Source organism: Mytilus trossulus, chromosome 1, assembly GCF_036588685.1.
Source record: "Mytilus trossulus isolate FHL-02 chromosome 1, PNRI_Mtr1.1.1.hap1, whole genome shotgun sequence".
Lineage (NCBI taxonomy): Eukaryota > Metazoa > Mollusca > Bivalvia > Mytilida > Mytilidae > Mytilus > Mytilus trossulus.
The window spans coordinates 65008958-65035506 of NC_086373.1; the positions used below are offsets into that span (position 1 = coordinate 65008958).

The window sequence follows — 26549 nt, forward strand, 5'->3', positions numbered from 1 at the left end:
GATGTGGATAGAAACGCATGCCATGTATATAATGCATTTGTTACTTTAATTGGTCTTGAATTGATTTAGTGACATTTTGGACGTTGTCTAAATAAACATTTTGCGATTATATTATTGTGAAAGTATATGGAAAGGTTTTTATAATTGCAAATTATTACAATTTATATTGTCTTATTTATAAATTTTAAGTATTGGTTGAAAAATACATAGATTTAAATTGATATTATACATTGAAATAACATACAGTGATATATTTCGAATGGACAGTTGGCTGATGGTACACAAAACATGGAGAACTCCACCTGATCATTTTCCGGGTCAGAAATATCAACGTCAAAGACTTTTTGTCCAATGTACGTTGCAATACTCGACACTGATGTTAGATCTAAAAATAAACAGAGTGACTTGGAATTCATTTGAAAAAAAATTGCAAATAAAAATCTTGATTTTTTATCTCTTTCAAAAACCTCATTCATTTTCTGTTTAAATCTAGCAACTTGACTTTTTTATTAGTGTAATTTACATGAAGTCTCGCATTACAAACGTTGCAAAAATCAACGCACTTATGTTTCTACTGTACTGTTTTCTCAAGAAAAGAGATTATATTGAGAACATATTTCCCATTCAGAACTTTTAACAAGTTTAGGTTTGATTAATTGTCAGTGTTAAAATTTCAAAGTACTTCATTATTATATAATTATTTTATTGTAACCAATAATATACATTGCTAGCATTGATAGCGCAATCTCTCTGGTTTCTATAATATACATGGATATACTAAGTAACAATTAACATATAATACAACTTCTGAAGTGCTTAAAAACTCACTTTGAAGATTCACAAATACCGTTGGTTTGTTACGTAAGACGTTCATAAAGAAGACATTGGAATCGGAGCGTCGGCCGTCACTACACTGAATATCGATTCTGTAAGTTCTTACCAGATCGTATCGAAGGCTTGGGTTTGACTGCAAAATTATGTCAAATTCTGTAAGAAAAATGTTATGCACATGTACAGTGATCATGTCTAGGAAAAACGTCTATAACTGGTTGTATGTTTGTATATGTTGTGAAAATGGAATCATCAAACGTAACTCTGTAGTAATCGAGGTCGCCTCACACATACAGACAACAATTGATGAATTATATAAACGGTATGATAAAATGATAAAACTTCAAAGAAAATTTAAGGAATTGCTTCCATTAACAGGAAAATTGTCAAGGAATTAGCATCATTGGCTATTATCGAAAAAGAATAATTCAATAACTTGACATGAACTCAATCAAAAAATGTATTCCAACATGACTTCGCAAGAATGTATTTTTCATTTTTTCCTTTGTAAATTGTTTTCCACATTTTAGAGCCCTTTACATCGTGCTGTGTGGTTTGAGCCAATGCAACGTGTTGAAGTCCGTACTTTGACCTATGATTGATAACGTTCTATAGATTGTGATGGATATTTGTTTCTTTGGGACTCATACCATTTCTTCCTTTATATATGAACTTAGCATCAGTAAAGAAAGTCTTCTTTTATAAAAGAAAAAGAGCCTTTACGTATAGCTAAATCTTTCAAGAAATCTAACTCACCATTAAAATTTGTAGATGGCTTCATAAATATAATATTTGTATTTGGAGTAATTACTGTGACAGAACATGTTACAACAGTACTTTCTGTGTCTGTCACAGAAAATGTGTAAAGAGTTGTCTCTACGATTACGTCCTCTTGTATATCTGTAGCTCTAGGAAGTCCATTTATCGAAGGAGGCTGAAACAGGTAATATAGGATTGATTGTTTATAAAATCCACACGAACAATAGTTCATTGATATTTTGGACAAGAACAAATTAACAATTTGTCCATCAAGGCGGGAATGACTTTTACCGCTTAACACTGAAGATGACTTACATGGGAGTTAACTTTTTGCCTTGCAACCAAGAACACACATGACCAAAGAGTTGTGGTAGAAGCTTTTGGATGTGAAAGGAATTCAGCATATTTCTAATCGATGATGTAGAAAGTATGATATATCTCTACAAGAAGCATCGGATTAAACATCTTCATTCCGACTTTATTGAATATTCATACATTCAACATAGCTGAACGGACGCATCCCTTCAAAAGATGCCATTGCAACATGAAATACAGGAGTTGATGTCTTCAAATACCGACAATTGGGGGGATTTACATAGAAGTCAGCATTTATAAGTCAACTTTCGGACTTTGAACATTGAATATAATCAATACAGGATAGCAATTAATAAAAGGCCACGACATGACACATGTAAAACAATTCAAATAGAAAACCAATGGACCGAATGATGTACAAAATTATAGAAAAAAACCCATATACGATATACAGCAACACACGACATCAATATATAACATGTTTATTACTTTGAACTAGTCTATACAACGAGACAGTCTGCATATTTGTTATATCTATGAATTTGGTGAAACAAAATAGTTGGGAAATGAAAATGAAAAATTCAAATTATCAAATTGAAAAAAACCCATTTCGAGTGTAAATGTTATGGTAATGCCTTTGTATGCTTGTTTTTGTGTCACACAACCATACTCAACGTGAATGATAACTTAAAAAGTCACAACGCTTGACACTTTGTATGCTTATTATTAATAGATTTTTGTTTTGATACAAGTTTGCTATCCGATACATAGATGCAAGGTGTAGTGTTTGACAACAGAGAATCAATTATAAGCTTATGGACACGTTGTTCTTGAAAGGCTATGTTTTGAAGCTGGTTATTTCTAAAGAGTTGTGTATACATATTATCGATGGAAGAATTCTTTCGGCAAAATTTTAAAATGGCAAAGTGACATCCCCCTTCCCTTGTAACAATTATTATCAAACATTATTATTTTATCTTTCAATATAGAACAAAAAAAAATTGATATAAAAAACCAAAACACTCACCTCATTTTGTAAAAGATAGACAGTATAAATGCCCGTTGTGTCATCATAACCATCCCTACAAGATAGGTCTAGGACATATGCATTCTGTTTCCCGTAATCTAAGGATGCTCCGGTTGATAAGAATATACCATAATCTGAAGAAAATATGATTACAAACTGCCAAAATAAAGGAAAATTTAGAAAAAGGCGGAGACCCAAATTGAATATTCATTGAAAAGTAGAAAACACACTGACAACGCCATGACCCCCCCAAACAAAAGACTTAAAGACAAACAACAGTCTACGGTCGCGAACAAAAACCATCGAATATTAATACTGACCAACAAGATTCTTACTCATGTAAGTATCTCATGTACTCTCGAAATACCAGCAGAATATGTTTCACATATGACACCAGTCGTGTTGATCATGTAAGTACAAACCCAATTGTAACTCTATATTCGTTAGCTCATAATCAAGAAAAAGAGGACATCATTGGTTTGAAGGACTAATAGAACCTATCCATACTAATTTTGAGAAAAATATTCCATAAGGGTCAAACAAATCGTGCTAACGTTATTGCGTCCGTACAATTGTCTAAGGGATGATTTAAACTTCAATACGTAGAACCCTTGGTCAAAAAGCTGTCATGTAAGCAGCAGTCCCATATCAAGGAAATTTTGATAGCTGATAAAATTGATAATTATTCAGAAAGTTCTTTGAAAGCACAATAGACCGAGCAATATAATGATACTTAAATAAAGGCAACAGTAGTATACCGCTGTTCAAAACTCATAAATCCATGGACAAAAAACAAAATCGGGGTAACAAACTAAAACCGAGGGAAACATGTGTACAATAATATAAAGGAATAATCGGTGGTTAAAATTCCGGAGAAACGACAATTGGTATTTAATATTTCATAAAAAGGTTTTATAATTAATCATGGTTGGCATGGACCACTGGAAACAACAGGGTCGCTGGAGTAAATTAGGAGAAATATGGATTATACGTTCATCAAACAACAAACTAACAACGCAAAAAAAAAAAAACCAACTAAAAGAAAGCGACGAAATAACTAAAAAGTTTTAAAAAATAGCAAATATTTTTGCAACATACCAAGCAAGAAATCGATCGGCATTTATAAAAAATCTGTGATTCCTTATTTTTGGATTCACCTCTCCAAAAGACGACTTTGAACTTGAATCAGTATGGACTGATAAAAACAATTGTATGCTGCCCATTATAAGACTAAAAGTGTTAATTTATTTTTGCTGTTGATACCTGTAATTTTTTGCTGGCAAATTATAATTGTGCTTGAAAACTATAATAGACGTTTTAACAACTATGAATTGGCGGACATAACTTTGATCTTAAATTCTTTCACAATTACATTGGGAAATTAAACCTTGCAAACTCCTTTCGAGCAATGTTTGCATAAAGAGGTAAGACATTTATAATTCATATAACTCGTTCTTTATACTGCACCAACAAAAAACAAAAGATTTTTACTCATGGCGACAGCAAAAAAAAGACGGAATACAGCGTAATAAGGTAATGTACTTAATGCCAGATAAAGCTTGTTTTAGGTCCTCAAAGAAAACGTATTATGGAGATACAACTTACTTGTACTACCAGAAATACGTTTGATGACAAATGGAACGTCTGTAGACACTAGGGAACAAGTGGTAGGCTGTGTGTCCGTGACAATAAGAGTATGAAGTAATGTCTCTGATGATAAGTCCTCAGATATAGTCTTTGAACTACTTGTAGCCAAACTTGTAATAACTGGTGGCTGCAATATTAAATGTATATTTTGAATCGATGACATTTTGTAGATTTGGTGAATGCTGCATCTCTCTCTCTGACAAGTAATATGTAGATACATATGAGCAATTGCCTTCGTAGTTATCTATAACTGATTAATAGTTTATTCTTTCATTCCATTCTAAATAGTTGTGTTCCTACTTTATACGTTTGAAATATTGTCACAAGTTAAAAAAGTGCTGACATAAGATGTTAGTTTTTCTATTAAGTTTTTTTTCTCAATTAGATAGAAATCAAATATAAAGTAAACAGTTATATCTACATAATGGACTTTGTCAGGTATATATAACAAAAAAGAAACAAATGAAATAACCCCAAAACAGAACAATGTAACACAATTTTATCAAATATGAATATAGCGAGTAAGCAATTTAAACAATATCTGATAGGTTTATAAAGAGTATAATATTTTTACCAGAGAATATGACTTTTTTTCTTTTAAAGTACCTTGTAGTTTTTAATTATGTTACCAATGATTTTGATGTAGAGTAGTTGAATTCAAAGGTTCCCAAGAAAGACAAATAACTCAAACTCACTGTTTAATACCCACAGAGAACTTTCCAGTACCTTTACAAAATCATTTGGTTAACTATTTTCCAAATACAGTATACGGCGAGTCTATACTTACTTCATTCTCAACACGTATCGTCAGAATGTTGGTCGACGATTTCAAACATGGATCACGAACTGTGAATTCCAACAAATGATCGCCAGGTACAAGTGAAACACCAGACCTAATTTTAACTTCCCCTGTTTGTTATAAAAAGAAGAAAATTAGTTGTTATTTTGAAAGATTTATAGAGTAATATTACGATTCTGTCACAAACGTACGTCTAACCGCTAACGATAATATATATTTTACGATGGTTACGCCTTTTGAATTGCATATTTTGTCAAATCAATTTTTGCTACTTATAATCATACTCTTTACTACTTGTTTTGTTTTACTAGATTAGCCATACACCATTTATGCCTTTGAGTTTACAAACCTAAGTATTCAATTAATTTCAATATTTTAAGAACAGTTATTTTCAGAAAACGACTAATTCTTATAAGTTATGAAGAGTAAATTCTACACAAATAACAATGATTTTAAAGCCTTACAAGTAATAAGGTCAAGCTCAAAGAAAGTTAAAGCAGATCCAGTGCTTGTAGGAGGGGCTACAGTCAATTCTCCAGCATCCTCAGGATCACTGTCACTTGTAGCTAGGGTAAACACAACAGTTCCTGCAACTTCATTGTTACTTATGGCAACGGTATCATCCAGGTTAGTAAACGTTGGTGCTATACCTAGGAAAGTATAATTATTATGAAATTAAAATAGTTTGTGAATATCTTCGGATATGGGAGACCTCCTTTTGATGTCTTCTATTGACGGAGTAAGTACAGGCATATATCGGTCTACAGGAAATTATGCATGATGATAAAATATAAATTTGTATATCTGTATATATATACAAATATGTAAGTATATTCTATATATAGAATTACATGTTATTCCTTTATCAAATGGCATCCATCTTACTATATTATATGTGAAACAGAATGTTTACTGCAAATGACTGTTTAAACAGTTTCGATCGAATCATCGAAAAATGGCCGGTAGCCCTATATATATCTATTTACCGTATCATTAGAAAACAGTAATTAATTGGTCAGTCGTGACTATTCGTGCGTGGAATATTGTGATAGATATAGGAAGATGTTGTTGTGTGAGTGCCAATGAGACAAATCTCCATCCCAATAACGATTTATAAAAGTAAACCATTATAGGTCAATGTTCAGCCTTCAACACGGAGCCTTGGCTCCTACCGAACAACAAATTATAAAGGGCCCAAAAATTACTAGTGCAAAACCATTCAAACGAGAAAAACAACGGTCGTATCTATATAAAAAACGAGAAACGAGAAACACGTATAAATTATATAAACAAACGACCACTACTTTGCATCAAATTCCTGATAGCATTTCTTCCAAAAATTCGTGTTCCGCTAACATTTGTTGGTGCGAAGAAAATATTAATTCAGAATTTTTAAAACACAAAGTCACATTGTGTTCATTCTTCTTTTATAGTATTATTTAGTTAATATTTCAGTTCTTTTTACTTTTGAATTATGTGGGGCATACTAAGGACAATAAACTTTTGTTGACATATTGGTTTTTTGCACGAATATTGGAAAATGCTTTCGTGGAACATTAATTTATGCTGCACGATCTTGTTGATGCAATACATATTCTACTAAAGATAATATTGACCAATAGTCATGCAGTAACCCTCTTATGACATACATGTGTATACTGAAGGATTATAACTTACAACAATGTTATACATATTTGTGCAACATATGTGACTTTTTTTTGAAATAGTGCAATTTACAAATTGATGATATTGAATAAAGCAGTGATGGAACCTTGAAATCGTGAGAAAAAAAATTAAGTGTACTTGGAGTTACTGTAGCATGAATGGCATGGTCTCTTTTGTCGCCAACAGCTACTGAGTCCCAGTCAAATGTTGTCTGATCTGATGTAAAGGTAGTTGTTTTGTATTGACCATTGTTATTATTATCTTTGTATGTGATAACAGATCCTTCAAATTCATAGCTAGTAAATAGAGGAAAAGAAACATTTTACTAAGTTTATGCAGTATTGTTCATGAAAGAATGTTTTCTTTTTTGAGTTCATAAAAAACTAGTTAAACGATATTTATGGGTAAATAATATGTAGTTTAGTACATGTATATGTTTGAAAAGATTTCCATATCGAATTTTCTTGGATTTCGATATTTTTATTATCTAAAACTTCGGTCACACCTTACCGGATAGCACAAACGGACGCCAAACGGATGAAAATAAAAGTTGTCCGTTGACAAAATTGTTATCCGTTAATGAACGGACCGAATTAAACGGACGTGAAACGGATGCATAAAATACACACACCGGATACGCAACGTACGAGAAACGTTCACGTACCGGACAAAACGGATGTCGAACGTACATCCAACGGACGAGTACCGCATAAAACGGACACCTAACGGAAGCGTACAGGATAAAACGGATGAATAAGATATACGGAAAAATCAAAGACGACAATCATAATACATGTAAATCGCATAAATATTCAAAATGTTTCTGTGTTACTGGTTTTGGTTTGTTCTGCCAAAGGGCAGTGTCTGGCCTGAATAAGAAATGCTAAATTGTGAAGACGTGCCTATACTCTTAAGATTGATTATGAATAATAAGAATGCATGAACCTTAAGAAGTCTAACATACCAATAATTGGTATTTCTGACGCGAAATTTTCAATTGGCATTTTTCCATTTCAGATCCGTTCATCATCCGTTTTATCCGTTATACGTCCGGTAGAAGTCCGTTTCTCATCCGTTTTATCCGTTAAACGTCCGGTAGAAGTCCGTTGGTTGATTTATCTTCCAGACCTCCAACGGATGTATAACGGACACGTAACGGATAAAAAACGGAAACGAAACGGACGAGTACCGTACAAAACGGACGCCTAACGGACGTTCAACGGACATTTTATCCGTTTGACGTCCGTTCCGTGCTCATAATTTTCCACCAGACAACGGACGTCGACGGATAAAACGTACGCTTAACGGACATGCAACGGATATGGACGGACGTCTAACGGATAAGAACGGACGTCTAATGAACATGAACGGATTGGAAAAAAGTTATCCGTTAGGCGTCCGTTCGAGCTATCCGGTAAGGTGTGACCGAGACTTTGTTCAATTTTTTAAATGTTTTGGTTTTAGCAAAAATAAACCATGAAGATTAACGTTAATGTCAATGTTAGTATTGATACTCATTGTTATATTTGTGTCTAGGTTGGCGTGATTTTGAGCTTTATATAATAAAAGACGATATCAGAAAACTAGATACACCTCTAAAAGTCCTTTTCATATATTTGTTTTTGTTTGCATTCTCAATCCACATGTTTTTATATGTATATGAGGGGGCGTGGAAATATTCGAGTCGATAAATATCAAGAGACGTGATTTGATTGCCAAAGAGACAATTGTACACCAAATGTGAAATAACAGGGAAGAAAGTGCACGGACCTCAGCAATGAGAAACATACAATAGACAATAGACAATAGACAATAGACAATATTTTATTCGCACAAACACATTTACATTAAATGGTTATGGCATACAAAATTAAGACAATAAACTTACAATAGTTAAATTGATTACAATTATATTAGAGTGACAGTGGTATTCACAGCAAAGAAGAAAAAAGGCTATAAATATCAACAGTTAACACATTATTAATGTTCATGAACAATTGAAAAAGAACACAAACAAAAATTAGGTTGGCATTGCATATTAAAAGAAATACAAGTTATACAGATGTTCTTATTAAGAGACAATCATTAATATACTTTATGGTGATTTTTATAATGACTGGTAGACTGCTATTTAAAAGTACAGTCAAATGCTTAAGTGTTATAGTGGACTGCAATTTAATAAAATTGAAATTAAGATTTTTATTAATATTTTGTATATAGGTATCCCTTAATGATGTATAGCATGGACAGATTGAGAAGAAATGGTATTCATCCTCAATTTCTTGTCTGTTACAGGATAAGCAAATGCGTTTACTTCTTTCAATGTTGGTATAACGCCCTCTTTCAATTGCTAGGGAATGTGCACTTAGTTTAAATTTACTGAAAACTGATCGGTCAGTTTTGAATTTACATATATCAATATATGGGGGCCTTTTTCTAAATCTTTTAGTATGACAAAAGAAATTTAATTTTTCAAATACATATATATACATAACATATGACCAATCTATAGAATCGCAACGTTGACATTCAATCTCTAAATTGGTTTTCGGATCATATCAAGATTATGTATTCTGAACTGTACCACCAGTTATTTATATGCATAACTTGAACGAGGAGTGTACACTAATTATGCAATTGGTGTTACTAGTAAGTAAAAGTTATAGAACATACTGGTTCTTTTTTTAGCGTACAATGAAATACGATTTGTAGAACATACATAATTTAACAAAATCGTTACTTGCAAGACTCTCATGTGTAGTCAAAATCCTTTAACACTCCTGTAGAAGAGATTGTACATACATGTAGGACTGGCAGCGAACGTGTTTAATAGGAAATATCTTTAGATATGCATGAATGACACAATTGTTGGTCGTCAACCCTTGCTATTTATCACAGCAATATATTTAATTCTATCTTATATACAACAAAAGACTGTAAAAATCAGTCGGATCGCCCTGTTCGGATTCCACAAGGATGGCAACGACTTTGGACCGGAAGACTATGGAAACTGCTTTAGCCTCCGAATATTGAATATTGTAAGCCTATTCCTACTAAAAATTCTTTCGTTGCCATTGTTGTCTTTCTTAATGGATCATTTTGTAATGTGTTTATTATAGCACAATAAATAAAATTTTGATCTTAAATAGATATTTTTATCTCAACAGCCCTGAAAGACTAAACAAAATTAAAAAGCTGTACATTCAGTACCGAGATTTCAATTGCAGTCAATAAAGATATCTACATTCTAAGTTCGTATTGTTCAGTACATGTTATCTATCTGTGCATATCAACGTAATACTGAATTGTATGAAGAGCTAAAAAACGTTCTGGGATAGAAAAACAAGATGGCCACTAGAGTAGTTGTGAGCTAATTTAGCTCTGCAGTTTTTTGGCATTTTGATGTGTTTTTAGAGTGTTAACATGAACAGAAAATATATGTGAATGTTCAGTTTTTGATGGACTATCTGTTTCTGGACTTAATTGTGAAAAATATTTTCATTTGAAAAAGATACAGAGGATATAAACTTTTTATTGTGCAAAATTGGATTTAATTTCATTAGTATCCATTGTTATCCATTACTACCACAGTGTTTCTCTAGGCAAAAATCAGGCAGGTGTTAAGACTGTACAATCATTGTTAGCTGCCAAGAAACCTGGAGGCAACAAAGATCAACAAGAAAAACCACCAAAGCGAGACAAACGAACCCATTCAGATGTGTCTGAGGAAAGTATTGACAACATTGACATTATGAGCATTCACTCAGACCTAAAAGATATAAAAAAATCCCTTCAGGACACAGTGATCAAATCTGATTTAGAGTCGTTAGTCAAACAAAGCGACTTAAAAGAACTTGTTACAAGTATTGTTAGTCAATTACTGAATACACTAAAAGATTCTATCACTGCAGAATTCAATAGTAAGTTAAGAGAAAAAACAGGACAGTTGCAAGACAATGTTGATTCTCTAAACATGGAAAATCACCTTCTGAAGGAGAAACTAAGGGAGAAAGAAATTAAGATCAAGGAGTTGGATGAAAAAGTGGAGGATTGTAATTTAAGAAGTATGGATGCTTTGAAATCTGCAAATTACAATGAGCAATATTCAAGAAAGCACAACATTCGCATTGTGAACTATCCAGAAAAAAACAATGAACATCTACATGCTGAATTTATTAACCTTATTAAAAAAGACTTGAAGATTAATTTGGAGCCTACTGATTTGATTGCCATACATCGCATTCCTGGAAAAGATGGGGCAATACGACCAATCATTGCCAAAGTAAGAAACACAGATTTGAAAATTAAGATCATGAGGAGCAAAAAAGGATTGAAAAAAGACATAAAATTCCATGATGATATCACCCAAAAGAACTTAGGACTGATGTCAAGACTTAACCTAACTGGGAAACTAGAGAATGTTTGGTTTTATAACTGTAGTGTTTATGGGAAGCTCCAGAACAGTAAAACTGGTAACCAGAGAATAAAGTTTGACTTGTTTGACAATATAGAAGAGAAAATTAGAAAGAAAACAGCTTCATGAGTTGTTTTGAAATACTGATCTTAATAAGGGAGATAACTCTAACTCTTTTTTAAATTGTAAAAATGTTGGTCTCATCTGTTTATGTTATATCTCCATTCCATTGTATATGAGCAAAGTTGAAAGTGTTGATGATAAGGGAGATAATTCAATATATTTTTCAAGATAACAAACAGGTGTTTCCCCCTTCAATTCAAGTTACTTTTACCAGGCTACACCTCTGTGACTTCAATAAAGAAATAAAGAAATAACGAAGCAATCAATTCATTCGGTGCTTTAAATCACTATTAGACTACAACATTATTATTTATTTTTTTAACTTTGAGTAAGATAATCTTCAGGCCTATGTTGATACATTTTTTTTTTTATTGTGTTCTTTTTTTTTTTTCATTAATTTTTAAAAACCGTTCATAATTTATGCCAATACTGTGAAACCAATCTGATGTGTTTTGTACATTATCACCAGTGTCATTTTATTGTATGTGTGTTGTGTGTATGTGATTACAATATGTACTTTATTACTGTTTTACAATTAACTTATTTGCTCTCTGGTTTATGTTCTATCTGTTATATATACATAACCTATGGGAATAGATAATAATATTAATATACTATCTATGAATGTAAGGGGTTTATTTTCTAATAAAAAGAAAAGATTGGATGTCTTTGATTGGGCAAAGGGCAAACATGCTTCAATTATATGTTTTCAAGAAACACATAGCAGTAAAGATGTTGAAAAAATATGGGAAGAAGAATGGGGCAATACTTGCATTTTTTGTCACCATAACAATAGAAGCGCTGGAGTTAGTATCATGTTTAAAAAGGGTTTAGATTTTACTATTCATGACACTAAATTTGACCAGAATGGTCGTTTTATTGTTATTGATATCACTTTATTTGAACAGAGATTGACTTTAGTATGTTTATATGGATATAATACAGATGAACCATTATTGTTTGATGATATATTATATAAAATAGCATTGTATGCTAATACTAGTATTTTATTATGTGGTGATTGGAATGTTGTCCAGGACTGCAATCTAGATACATATAACATTTTACATAAAAGAAATCCCAAATCTCGTGAAAAGATTGAAGAAATTATTGAAAAATTAGAATTATTAGATCCTTGGCGAACATGTCACCCTACTGACAGAAAATTTACTTGGCGTCAACCGTCTCCTATTAAACAAAGTCGACTAGACTATTTCTTAGTCACTGAGGACATATATTCTCTTTTGAAGAACACGAAGATTATACCCGGTTATAAGACAGATCATTCTGCCATTGTCTTTACTTTTTCTGCTAGTCTTGCTAAGCGGGGAAAGGGGTATTGGAAATTTAATTCACAACTTGTAAGAGATGTTGAGTATGTGAAAAAAATTAAGACATGTATAAAAGACACTATTTCTGAGTATTATCTTTCAGGTGACATTCAAAATTGTCTCGATGTTAAACTTACATGTAATGATCAATTATTTTTTGAAATCCTGAAGATGAAGATCAGGACTTTGTCCATTTCTTATAGTATTGGAAAAAATAGAGAGGATAGAGAACATACATCTAAGCTTGAAAAAGAGGTTGAACAATTAGAAAATATTATGAATATGTCACCGAATGTTAATGTTCAAGCTACTTTATATGGGAAGAAACTAGAACTAGAAAATAAAAGGGAACAAAAGATTGAAGGTTTACTCCTCAGATCAAGAGCAAACTGGCACGAAAATGGAGAAAAATGCTCCGAATACTTTTGCAAATTAGAGAAGAGTAATTTCATTAAAAAGACAATGACTGAATTGATTGATGACCAAGGTAAACATATTTCTGAACAGTCAAGCATTCTTATTGAACAACAGAAATTTTATAAAACTCTGTATTCAAGCAGAAGATCTGACAGGGAAGACAACTCTTTTTATAACCATAATGTTAAACTCACACAGGAACAAAGTGATCTGTGTGAGGGTAACTTGACATTTGATGAATGTGCTTTGGCACTGAAACATATGACAAATGGTAAGAGTCCAGGTTCTGATGGATTTACAGTTGATTTTTATAAATTCTTTTGGAGAGATCTCGGTCCATTTGTATATCGATCTTTATATTTTGGGTATGAGCATAGAAATTTTTCTAGTTTTCAATATCAGAGTGTCATTACTTGCCTTCCAAAAGATGGAAAAGATAGGAGATATATGAGTTATTGGCGACCCATCAGTTTACTGAATACTGACATTAAAATAGCTTCAGCAGCTATAGCTAACAGACTCAAACCAGTATTGCCATTTATTATAAGTGACACTCAGAATGGGTTTATTAAAGATAGGTTCATTGGGGAAAACATTCGCTTATTATATGATCTTATGCACTATCTTGAAGAGCATAATATGACTGGTTTACTGTTACTTGTCGATTTTGAGAAAGCATTTGATTCTGTTGAGTGGGATTTTATAGTAAAAGCTCTAAAAAGCTTTAATTTCGGACCATCTATATGCAAATGGTTTGAGACTCTCTATTCAGAAGCTAAAAGCTGTGTAATAAATAATGGTAATTTGTCAAGTTTCTTCAATCTTGAGCGAGGCTGTAGACAAGGTGACCCCCTATCCCCATATTTATTTATTATAGGTGTTGAATTATTAGCGCTAAAACTAAAATCTACATCTGACATCCATGGTATTCCTATTCACAACAAAGAATTATTGTTGAGCCAGTATGCTGATGACACATTTCTTGTTTTAGATGGAAAAGAAAAATCTTTAGAGGAGACTTTAAAATGTTTTGATTCTTTTCACAGGGTTTCTGGGCTAAAAATGAATGCATCCAAAACCAAAGCTGTTTGGATTGGAACCAAAAAATATTCAGACCATATACTTTGTCCTAATTATAATCTTCAATGGACAAAGTCAAATTTCAAACTTTTAGGAATAGATTTTTCATTAGATTTACAAGCTATGTTAGATATAAATTTCACAAAGAAAATCAAGGAAATGTCATCAATACTTAAGGCTTGGGAACACAGAAAACTTACATTACTTGGTAAAATTACTGTTGTAAAGACTCTGGCATTACCAAAGATAGTTCATTTGCTAACAGCTTTACCAAATCTATCCCAGATTAAAATTAAAGAGTTTAATACTCTCTTTTATAACTTTATTTGGAATGGGAAATTAGAACGTATAAAACGCAATACACTAATTGGGGATTTTATGCAGGGAGGTTTGAACATGGTGCATTTGTCATCTTTTAGTACATATCTAAAAATAAGCTGGGTTAGAAGACTTCTTTTGAATTTAGAGGGGTCATGGCAGACTTTATTATTGTCTGAATTAACCAAATTTGGTGGTGACAGAGTCTTTTCTTTACAAAAAGAAAAACTACTAGAAGTTCATGGCTATGTTAAGAACCCTTTTTGGAAAGATGTTTTATTTTGCTTACATACTGCAAAGCCTGATACTAAGGCTTGTACAAATGATATATTATCGCTAGATATTTTAAATTTTGTGCCACTTTCAGATTACACTATTTATATGCAATGGAAGGACTTTGGTGTACAGTATATAAAAGACCTTGTAAATTGTCAAAACAAAGAATTCTTTACATTTGAAAAGATTAGACATAAGATTCTTACAAATAATTTTCTGAAATATTACAGTCTAATCTCCAATATTCCAAAATTTATTAAAGATCACATAAAAGAATATTGTGGTTCTCAACAGATTGAAAATGTCAAAATCTCTGATGCTTTTTGTACTCAGATTATTAATAATAAGAAACCAAAATTTGTGTATAAGAGTCTTATCGATCATATATTTCAACCTCCCCTTGAAAAATTTCAGAAATGGGAGCAGTTGTTAGACTCAGAAATTGAAAATTGGCAAACATACTTTATGCTACTAAGGAAGTCTTGCAAAGATACCTACTTAAAAAGCTTCCAATACAAAATACTGCACCAAATAATTCCTACAAACTCTTTTTTGTACAAGATAAAGAAGAAAGATTCTAGTTCATGTACTTTTTGTAAACTTGATGACGAAACTATTGTACATTTTTTCTATGATTGTCCAATAACATATCAATTTTGGTCATCATTATTACAGCAAATAAGATTGTATAGCAGGGATTTTGCCATCAGTAAAAAGCAGATATTCCTTGGTTTCTATTCAGAAAGCTTATTCATGAATCTTTTATTTATAGTAGCAAAAAATTATATTTATAAATGTAAGTTTAAGGAACTTACTCCTAATATTTTTGGTTTTAAAAATAGAATAAAACAGTATCAGTCATATGAATATTATATTGCAAAAAAATATAATAATGTTGATGTATATGAAAAATTTTGGACCCCATTACAATATATATTTCCACCATAGAGTATGATATTAATCTGTGAGCAATTTTTTTGATTAGATTTTGGTTATTCTTTGATGTAATTGTGAACAATAATTATGTACATAATTAAGTAATGTATGTGTGTATGTAAGTAAGAATTGTATGTGTGTATGAGAGACTGAGAGAAAGTGAAAGTGAATGCAAGTGGTTCTCATTTCTTTTTTCTATTGACCTCTTTACATTGTTATTTCCTGATATTTATTTATATATTCATAAAGGACTAGGGGCTATAAGGGCCATTTTCGTTTTTTTTTGTGTTTTTTTTTTGCTTTTCTTTTTCTGAATTACTTTCAGTGTGTTTTAAAGCCTATCTTAGCTATTTATTTATTTTTTTTTTTTCTTGAGAGTTAAAATTTAATAAAATCATTTAAACATTTATTGCTTTTGAAAAGGGAGGGAAGAGAGGAGAAAGAGAAAAAAGAAATGAAACTACTATGGATTTAAAATCTTTGTTTGATTCCTTAAAATCTAAAACTAAATAATATGTCATTTATGAAGAACTGTTTATTTTTTGTTTGTTTTATAAGACATTTATATTGAACCATCTTTATATTTGTTAGCATCTAACTTACATGTATTTATACTGGTACATTATATATATATATATTTGGTGAATATTACTAACAACCACTAACTCCTTTATATATAAATATCATTACTAATGTTAACGAGGCCGGGATAAGGTACCGGTAATCGATGTTTTAAACTAACAAATGTAAAGATTTCAATAAAATATATATACCTTCAAAAAAAAAAAAAAAAAAAAAAAAAAAAAAAAAAAAAAAAACGTTCTGCTTTGATTACAAGTGAAAGTTTGTATTAACCGCGATTTATTATAGATTATATAATCATACAGGATTTGACAGTAAGAGATGATACAATGACGATTCATTGAATTCGATAGATGATAACAGTTATATTGATAACTTTGTTTTCCGCTACATGAGATAAGACAGTCGCAACATGTGAATCAGGACTTCTGGAGCATCTCAAATAACCCACACGATTTGGTATAGTAAGTCTTGCTCAGTTTTTAGTTTTCTATGTTGTGTTTTAGATACTATTGTTTGTATTTTGGTCTGATCCTTTTTTCTTTGAAAAAAATATTGAGTTTTGGTCAAACAACTAATGATGACGCAGAGATGATTTCAATAACATCCCGGGTAACTCTTGAATTAATAGCTTCATTGTTACCAGCAACAGACATAAAAAATAATGAAAGAAAATGTAAGCGGAAAACAAAATCGTTTAGCAATGATTCAATGATTTAAGACTTGAAACAGCTTGTGGTATATGGTTTCAGGAGACTTGTAACACTTTTTTTTATCAGTCATTTAAAATTGCAGGACCTTTTTTAAAATAAATTCGCAATACTATTGATCTATTCAGTAATTTGAAATGTAATAATTTGAATCGAAATCTTTTGTAATATCATTGAGAACTTTATATCAGGTTTTATACAGGAAATAACCTGGTGATTCATTAATAACCAAATGATAAAATTTACAAATACTGGTTTTTGAGAGAGAGAAAAAAATCCAATGACAAAAGGGCTGCACCGACTACGAATCTGACTTTTACTTGTCCCAAAACAGTTCAATAGTGTTAGCAATAGATGAGCATCAAAACTACATCAGGTCGTCTTAGTCCACAGAACGTTTCAAGCAGCACTGCGAAACACTTACAAAAGGAAAATTAACCACATTTAACTGGAATGTTAAGAATACGTTTGCTTTAGAGGGTCTGCGAATGAATCATATTTGCTGATTTTTGGAATGCTCTTTAAGTGAACATTTCTCCTTATCTACTAGATGTTAGGACAGGATGGAAAGCATTTTCTCTTAACATATATTCTAACGAAAATACATTATTTTAGAGCATACTAAATTCAATGTTCGGTACTTGGTGAAGTTCTATGCTTATTGACATGGCTTCTTAACCCTTAGAAATCTTAAGTAAAATATAAAAATATACTAATTGTTCCATTATTATGACCAAAAAGGTAATATTTATTTCTCAATCATTTTAAAATCAATATATTATTGGAAAGAATGGACTTAGCAAGCAAATGTTAAAGTTCAAATTTTAATTCGGTTGTAGCAAATAAAAAAATAAATAAAAAGTCTTTTGAAACACTTGCTTGCAAATGAAATAATATCATCATATATTCATATTTAATATCTGTTCGAAAATGCAATTGTAACTTCAATATTCGGCATTTCATTCAGAGAAGAAAAATATGAGTTTTGTTTATCTTTTTCCTATGACCAATATTCTTCGAGTGAACAAAACAATCACAGATTTACCAACAAAAACTGATGAAAAATTGACCTGTTTTTATTTTGGCAATTTACACCAGAAAAAAACACATCAGGAAATCTTAGTAAATGGTTTGCCTGTTTTTCCAATTGTTAGATTTTTATTTATTTTTTCCAGGCGTGTCATTTTTGTTTTATATAAAATACACTTACAATCCTATATAATCGCCAAGTAAGGGACGTATTATTGTTCCTGATATGTCTTCGACATTTATCTTTTTGACATCTGTAAACAAATACGATCTTTGTATTCATATAACAATTATAAAACTAGTTCTATATTTAATATGATTTTAAAAAAAAACGTGAACTGATTCCTTTAGTTTTGTTAATATGTAAATAGATTTCAGAGATGTTCAAAAAGAATGTTCGGAATATGAGTAAGAATATGACAAAGTTCAGTTGTCCATAATAATTTCTTAATAAGAAGACTCTATGATAAACTTGCCATTGGCAAGGATTTTTTTTCTACTAACAGATAATAACACACATTTAAGTGTGTTGCATTGAGGCAAAGTTAATAGTATGACAGGAGGACATCCAGTTGATTTAAAAGACTTATTTTGAAACAAAACAGAGGGGAGATCCCGCTGACATGTTTAACCCAGTCACATTCTGTATGTACATGCCTGTCCCAAGTAAGAAGTCTGTAATTCCGTAGTTGTCGTTTGTTAATGTTTTGCATATTTGTTTTTTTTGTTAAATTTTGACATAAAACAGGCTGTTAATTTTCTCGTTTGAATTGTTGTCATTGTCATTTCGGGGCCTTTCTTAGCTGACTATGCGGTATGGGCTTTGCGCATTGTTGAAGGCCGTACGATGACCCAAAGTTGTTAATTTTTGTGTTATTTTGGTCTCTTGTGGAAACTTGTCTCGTTGGCAATCATACCACGTCTTTTTGTTTTAGAGTATTGAAAGAAGGTGGAAAAGAGAAGATTTTACATGAAAAATAGAGAATGGAGATACTTTGTTTCATGCTTAATTTAACTTGATTTCCCTTAATAATTTAAAAACATTGTGTGGATTCCATAATCCATATGAGTATTCCATTGTGATTGCTTGCTTGCTTATTTTCAATTTTAAGGCATCAGGTCTATCCAATACAAATTTGCATATGATTGATATACTTTAACTCACATTTGTTTAAGTAACTGTAATCTATTGATATATGAAATACTAATAGGATGTACTCTCTCAATATCGATTATGATTAAAACTGTTATATTCTAAGAATGTCTAAGCAACTGTTATGTTTATAATGGTAAAAGCTACCGATAAAAATGAAAAGAATTATTTTAAGAAACAATTCATTACACGAAGCACTGAATGTAGCCTTTTTCTTATTTTCCTGATCTTAAAGTCATGGTAACGGTAACATGAAGCAAGACCATATGCATCATATAAAATTTTGGAAACGTTACTATATATGTAGACGGGTACTTTGAATTATAACCAAAATAGAAAAGCGCTTAATATTGTCATATAATTAGGCATTCGAATAACATGGTAGATTCTTGTGTTTTTTAGACTATTTTTGTAATTTCGCCATGACTTTATTGTTTCTTTGAATTATGAAATTTGATTGTCTCTTGATGTATCCCTCCCTTGTTGCACCTTGTTACGGGCATTTGAGTGTCATTACGCGGCAACAATTCTTAATACAATAAATAGTTATGTAAGTAATAACATGATGACAACGCTATTGTGTTAATACAACAACGGAAATATATTTGTTTAGGGATACAGGTATCAAGCATTTGCAGCTCAATTTATTAAATTGTGGCGAATAGAAAGTACGTATAACCTTACTGGTGACTTCAATAATATCTTCCCCTCGCCAAGTCCAATCAGTCCCTGTACCATCCTGGTACCAAACTTGTGCTTTGACTTTTCGTCCTATTGCGGAATCCTGGCTGACAAACATTTCCCATGCTTTTATAAAACCACAGCATTTGAATTGGTATTGATCTTTTAAATTTAGGACTACGTTCACTTCAGAAAAAAACCCAAATATATATAAAAGGTTAATTGATCATTTTAAATAAATGTGCTTTATTCAATAATGCAATTTCTGATATGTGGTTGCATATAATATTACCGAAAAGTAGTTTGTCTTTTTTATTCGATATTTGTTTATAACTGTACATATATAAAAATGGAATGTAGGCTTTAAAACATCAATGGAAAGGCAGTCAAAAACAGAGATTAACAATACAGCAGGGTTTCATGTTTTAACTGATAACACATCTGTAATCTGCATTTATGTAGTACTGTTTTTTTCTCTTTGAAGACAAAATAATGACTTTGAAAAAACGAATATGGACTTTTTAAAATTTCTATTTTGATTTCAATGAGACTATGAGAATATTTATCTTTTTAAATAAATCAAATTTCTAAAGTCTTTTTACAATAACAAAATATTTAAACAATTTTTTTGTGCTCCACACAAAACTGATCTTGAGAGAAGATATGACAGAGGTCAGTTTTTTTCACAGTCTCCATTTTAAAAATGGCCCTAAAATCAATGATTATCTATATAAAAGTTTAATTAAAAAGACGCTTAAAATGAAACCTTTATATAGACGCTTGAAATTAAAAGACAATATATAATGAATAATGCAACATTGAAAAGAAATCCTCATTACTTTGCTTTCGAACAAAAACATACACAGATATGAGAAATTTTGTATGCAAAAAACAATCTATGATAAGATAGTCGTGTGTCCATGAAATATCCAAGAAATTACTAAACAATTTAATAATCTGCCTTCTGTCCTTGTCCAATATACTAAATTTGGTCCTTATGACTATAAACCGTCACATATACATGAACGTCATAACAATATCATTTTGTAAACACTATGCTCATTAATATTATCATAATATACAGTTACTGTCACATAGTAAGTAATTGTTGTCAAAACTATTCAAGCGTATTGTTGGGGATAAATCAAAAGTAATAATGTATAACCATTTACCTGTTTGTTTACTATAATCATCTTTATCTGCATCCTCTGTTTTTGGTTGCCCTATATCATGCTCACTGGTACACTGGCCTTAAAATAATAATAATGTCATAGAATTAAACAATGTATATGACCTTAAAAAAGACTAGTGCATGACACAATAATAGAGAATGATCAGATAGGGGTACCATCCGTTCTAATTTGGAAACTTTCTAATCCTTTGTGATTCGAATGTCATGAAAAAAGCAAATTTTGATGGATAAAGTAATTTGATATTTCCGTTAAAACAGTAGTTTTGGAATTCATAATTTGAGAATAGGTCAAATATGACTATGCAATGCATGAAACAAAATGAAATGATATAATGACTAGTTGTTTAGCATCATTTCTAGATGTTCTTGATAATTAACTAGCAGTTCAAAGTAAGAACCTTCATATATACTTATCAACAAAAGAAACGATACAAGGCAATGTACCTGATTATCAGATAAAAGCCATAGGAAACAATTGTAACTGAAACAATTGAATAAGTAAAAATAATGTTATTATAATAATGAAAGACCATGACATACAAATACATCGATCTGATACTAGAATATCGATCCCCTTCCAATATTTACCCGGATTTATTTTAGCTTTACCATGCTAAGCAAGAGTTGTGTCCCTTGTTCTGTCAAACTTCCGGTTTTCGTTTGAGTCGAACTATGTGTATCTCGAAATATTTCTCCGGTCTTGCTGACTTCGAATTCGAGATAACGAGAGTCGACTGAATATATAATTTCGCCTTAATGTATCTTGTTTGTTCAGTAAGACCCCTTTTTGGCCCCAAAATATAGCAGTTTTAGAAAATTGTGAATATGTAATCGTTAAGATATTTATTGAAAAGTAGAATGCTTCTGCTACATAAATATGGGCTGTTTTTGACAATACAATGCACATATATCGAGTGCTAGCATCATTAAGTCATGCTAAATTACAAAAATCTTCACAATCCTAGCGTTTCAGTTAAAGTTTAGACGGTTTCCGTCTTAAATGAAAGTGGCCGCATTCGTGTTCATCCATAATATTGAAATGTAAGTTGTATTGGGTGATAATACATAATATATATAAAGGTTTAGGATGGACACGGATGCGGCCACTTTCATTTTTGACAAAAACATCTGAAAAGTGACGATTTTTGTCATATTTGATAGATTTTGCATATTTAAGCTTGAATCGGAGCGTTTTTCATGACTTATTCAGATAAAATCTTTCACATCAACTAATTGAATCGATTGAAATAGACACTTAAGTGTTTAAAAAGTGTCTAAAATCTTTCGTTAGATGAACTTGAAAATTGATGACGAAATCAGCCCTTACCGGACCTACGTCTTTGTCCAGCAGTCATATACAGATGCATGTTCAAAAAATATTATTGACTGATAATAAACACGCAAAAAGACACATACAATTAAATACGCAGAATGCAGATATATATCACACAACTTTTTCCTGCTGAAATATGTCAAACTAATTTACTTCAAATGAAAATTGAGCTCAAAATAATCTATCCTTAATATATTTAAACGTTACGATAAACTTACTTTTTACAGAATGTAAACTAATTACTAACGTTAAAATAAAGAAGAATGTTAAATTTATCATCATCATCACACTTTGTATATCCAGTTGCTTTTCTAATAGTTCCTTCCTCAACGACAATAAAAGGTAAAAAGTAACGTTAATGAAGGAATGAGTTCATGTGATCACTGGCTGCCGCCTTCCTATTATGATTTTAATTTTTCAATAAGCTTCATTTGCATTTCATCAAAATTTTAAGTTTTCATATAAAATGTTGTATAATAAATGTATTATACGCATGAATCAATTTGAGGGAAATCACTTTTGGCGGATCTTCTTTCATTGCCAAATACTATTAATTTGTTAAAGTAAATAACTATAGTGCTCCATAATTCGTTTATGCTCTTTATTTAACAGTTTCTTTAATTTGCGTTTAAATGCTTTTTTTCAGGTGTAATGCGTTTTATGTTTTTTTAATTTTGTGTGACTTCATAATTTTATTGACAGTCTATTTGTAAATATGCAATACTGTTACACTGTAATTTCGCTGCATACGTGATTAAGGGTGTACTTAGACTGTTACATCATCCCTTAAAATCAGATCTCAAAAAGCAGATGAAATGCTACAAATGTACGCGTTTCCACCTGCATAAGGTTATTTGTTGTATATCAAAACGAAGTTCTAAATATAACGAACATCATATGTAAGAATATATTATCTATTATGTTTGAAAACATGATTTATTTTAAGCGGAAAGTTGTCTCATTGCTATCTTTATCTCTTTTTGGTATTCTGTTTGCCCATTTATTTCTTCATCTATGTAGGCATACTGAACACAGACGGCCCAAAGAAAAAACAAGAATGTGTCCAAAGTACACGGATGCCCCACTCGCACTATCCTTTTGCATATTCCATGGACCGTGAAATTGGGTAATAATCTAATTCGGCATTAAAATTAGAAAGATTATACTATAGGGAACATATGTACTAAGTTTCAAGTTGATTGGACTTCAATTTCATCAATAACTACCTTGACCAAACACTTTAACCTGAAACTCCCACTTTCAATTTCTATGTTCAGTGGACCGTGAAATTGAAATCAAAAGTCTAATTAGGCTTTGAAATTAGAAAGATCATATCATAAGCAACAAGTGTACTAAGTTTTAAGTTGATTGGACTTCAATTTCATAAAAAACTACCTTGACCAAAAACTTTAACCTGAAACTCCGACTTTCATTTTCTATGTTCAGTGGACCGTAAAATTAAAGTCAAAAGTCTAATTTGGCTTTAAAATTAGAAAGATCATATCATAAGCAACAAGTGTACTAAGTTTCAAGTTGATTGGACTTCAGCTTCATCAAAAACTACCTTGACCAAAAACTTTAACCTGAACGGACCCACAGACGGACGCACAGACGAACGAACGGAGCCACAGACCAGAACACATAATGCCCCTCTACTGTCGTAGATGGGGCATACAAAAATAATTCTTAATTTACGTCATGGTTTGCTATATGAACGATCTCATTCAAATTTCAATCCTGGTAACTTTGATGATTATAACAGCGACAAATTTAGTGACTACGTAGATATCATATACCGGGTGAAATATAGTCTGCTTTAGATCTTTACATACACCTGTTCATTTACATGACAATGAGAGTCAGTAAAACTAACCTTTATGACAAAAGAGAAGGTTTCAGCTTGGTTAAGTGATCATTTTAATGTGATAAAATTCTGTTTTGCACCTGCATAATGAGCATAAAATTGAAAATGGAAATGGGGAATGTGTCAAAGAGACAACAACCCGACCATAGAGCAGACAACAACCGAAGGCCACCAATAGGTCTTCAATGTAGCGAGAAGCACCCGAAGGCGTCCGTCAGCTGCCCCAAACAAATAGATATACTACATGTAGTTCAGTGATAATGGACGTCATACTGAACTCCGAATTATACATGTATTTCCCTAAGTGGTATTCATGATTTTGTATTATATATTATGATGACTGTGATAGACGGTTGCTGCATACCATGAAGAAAATGAATCAAGGGTACCTAATCTCAAAATAATTATCACTGAGTTTAACTCCCCATAAACAACAATACATAGAACCTTCCAAACTACATAAAGTTTACCCTGGAGTTTCGTCGGTTCGTGTTGTAGTCTTATTTTTCTACAGTGTGCTGTAACCTTTTCCTTACGTGGCAATATATCGACACTAACCTTACGTGGCTGTCAATCAATACATACTCAAGAACTGAAATGAGTCTCACTTAAGCAAGTATTAAACTGCTTGTTGAAAAGAGACCAAACGTGGACATATTTTGATTTCCTTTCTTGTCACCCTTTGGATCATTTTTTAAAGTGGTAATATACTAATTTTAATTTATCTTTAGTTATCAAGTACAGATTATCATTCTGTAACTGCAAGTAGTTCTATAATGATTCACGTTTCATTGTCATTTTGATAAGTTTCTTTTGTTTCCTATTCTGACATCGGACTCAACTGAATATTACTCTGCGTATTGCTATGTGTTTGTATTTTTCTACATTGGCTAGAGGTATAAGGGGGGATAGAGATCTCACAAAACATTTTTAACCCCGCCGTATTTATGCGCCTGTCTCAAATCAGAAGCCTCTGGCCTGTATTAGTCTCGTATGACTTTTTATTTTTATTCATTCATTTATTGGCATTAAGTATGAAGTCCATTATCACTGAACTAGTACACATTTTTGTTGAGGGGTCCAACGAATCACGTTCCTGGGTGCGGAATGTTGACGACCCATATGCATTGGTGGCCTTCTGATGTTATCTGCTCTTTGGTAGGTTGTCCCTTTGGCACATTCCCAATTTCCATTTTCCATTTTAGAATTTTAGATACACTTACATAGCAGGGACTTGTTAAAAAAAAACTCAGATAAAGATGACGTCATTATTTACAACATATATCAAATTACTAATGTGCTCTGTCTTTATGACTTTTTTGTACTTGTTTGTTACATATTTGTTTGTTTTTATAGTGATTAAGATTCTAACACAATGTCGACTGCTCTATTCATTTTTCGACATTTTGAACTCCTAGTATTATGTCTGGTTTTTTTTTCACTCCTTGTTGTCAATATGATGAAATTTGATGGGACTGTTATCAAACGAGGGGTTTAGAAAGCTAGAAAACAGCTTTAATCCACCATGTTTTGATTTAAAAAAATCAGGAATATGACAATTGTTATCCATGCCTTTGATGTGTTTGTGCTTTAGATTTTGCCATTTAGTTAGGGACTTTTCTTTTTGAATTTTCCTCAGAGTTCAGTTTTTGCTATGTAGTAACAATCCAACAGTTTTTAAAATATGTTCCTCTGATGTTTTACAGTTCTAGTTATATCATCCGTAAATGTCTTGTCGCAATCAAGACTTCATTGACTACTGATAGAATAGCTTGGTACTAAAAGATTCTCAAGAAGAATGAACAAGGTAGCATTATTCTCTAACTTTACGATCCTCGATATTAATGTATATGTTGTCCCTCATTTCATGCAGGAATTTCTTAGGAAGAAAGATAAGAAGTTAGCAATATCCTTTAACTCTACTTTCCGCTATATAGATGACGTTCTTTCACTAAACAATTCAAAATTTGGTGACTATGTGGATCGCATCTATCCCTTCGAATTGGAGATAAAGGATACTACAGATACAGTTAAGTCGGCTTCATATCTTGACCTACATCTAGAAAT

At 31.6% G+C, this 26549-nt stretch overlaps 1 protein-coding gene across 1 annotated transcript in view; it reads right to left on the reverse strand.

Annotated features, from left to right (window-relative positions):
* The window catches only part of LOC134687884 (protocadherin Fat 1-like), a 31716-nt gene extending 8696 nt beyond the window's left edge, over positions 1-23020 (reverse strand). Inside the window, exons 1-12 of the mRNA XM_063548377.1 lie at positions 22837-23020; positions 21266-21343; positions 20097-20279; positions 18441-18513; positions 7182-7339; positions 5843-6028; positions 5367-5488; positions 4538-4706; positions 2933-3066; positions 1588-1765; positions 829-987; positions 245-385 (exon numbers count right to left, since the gene is read on the reverse strand). Coding sequence (XP_063404447.1) covers positions 245-385; positions 829-987; positions 1588-1765; positions 2933-3066; positions 4538-4706; positions 5367-5488; positions 5843-6028; positions 7182-7339; positions 18441-18513; positions 20097-20279; positions 21266-21343; positions 22837-22903 — 1648 coding nt within the window. The 5' untranslated portion in view covers positions 22904-23020. The remainder of the gene's footprint in view (positions 1-244; positions 386-828; positions 988-1587; positions 1766-2932; positions 3067-4537; positions 4707-5366; positions 5489-5842; positions 6029-7181; positions 7340-18440; positions 18514-20096; positions 20280-21265; positions 21344-22836) is intronic.
* Positions 23021-26549: the final 3529 nt, after the last annotated feature.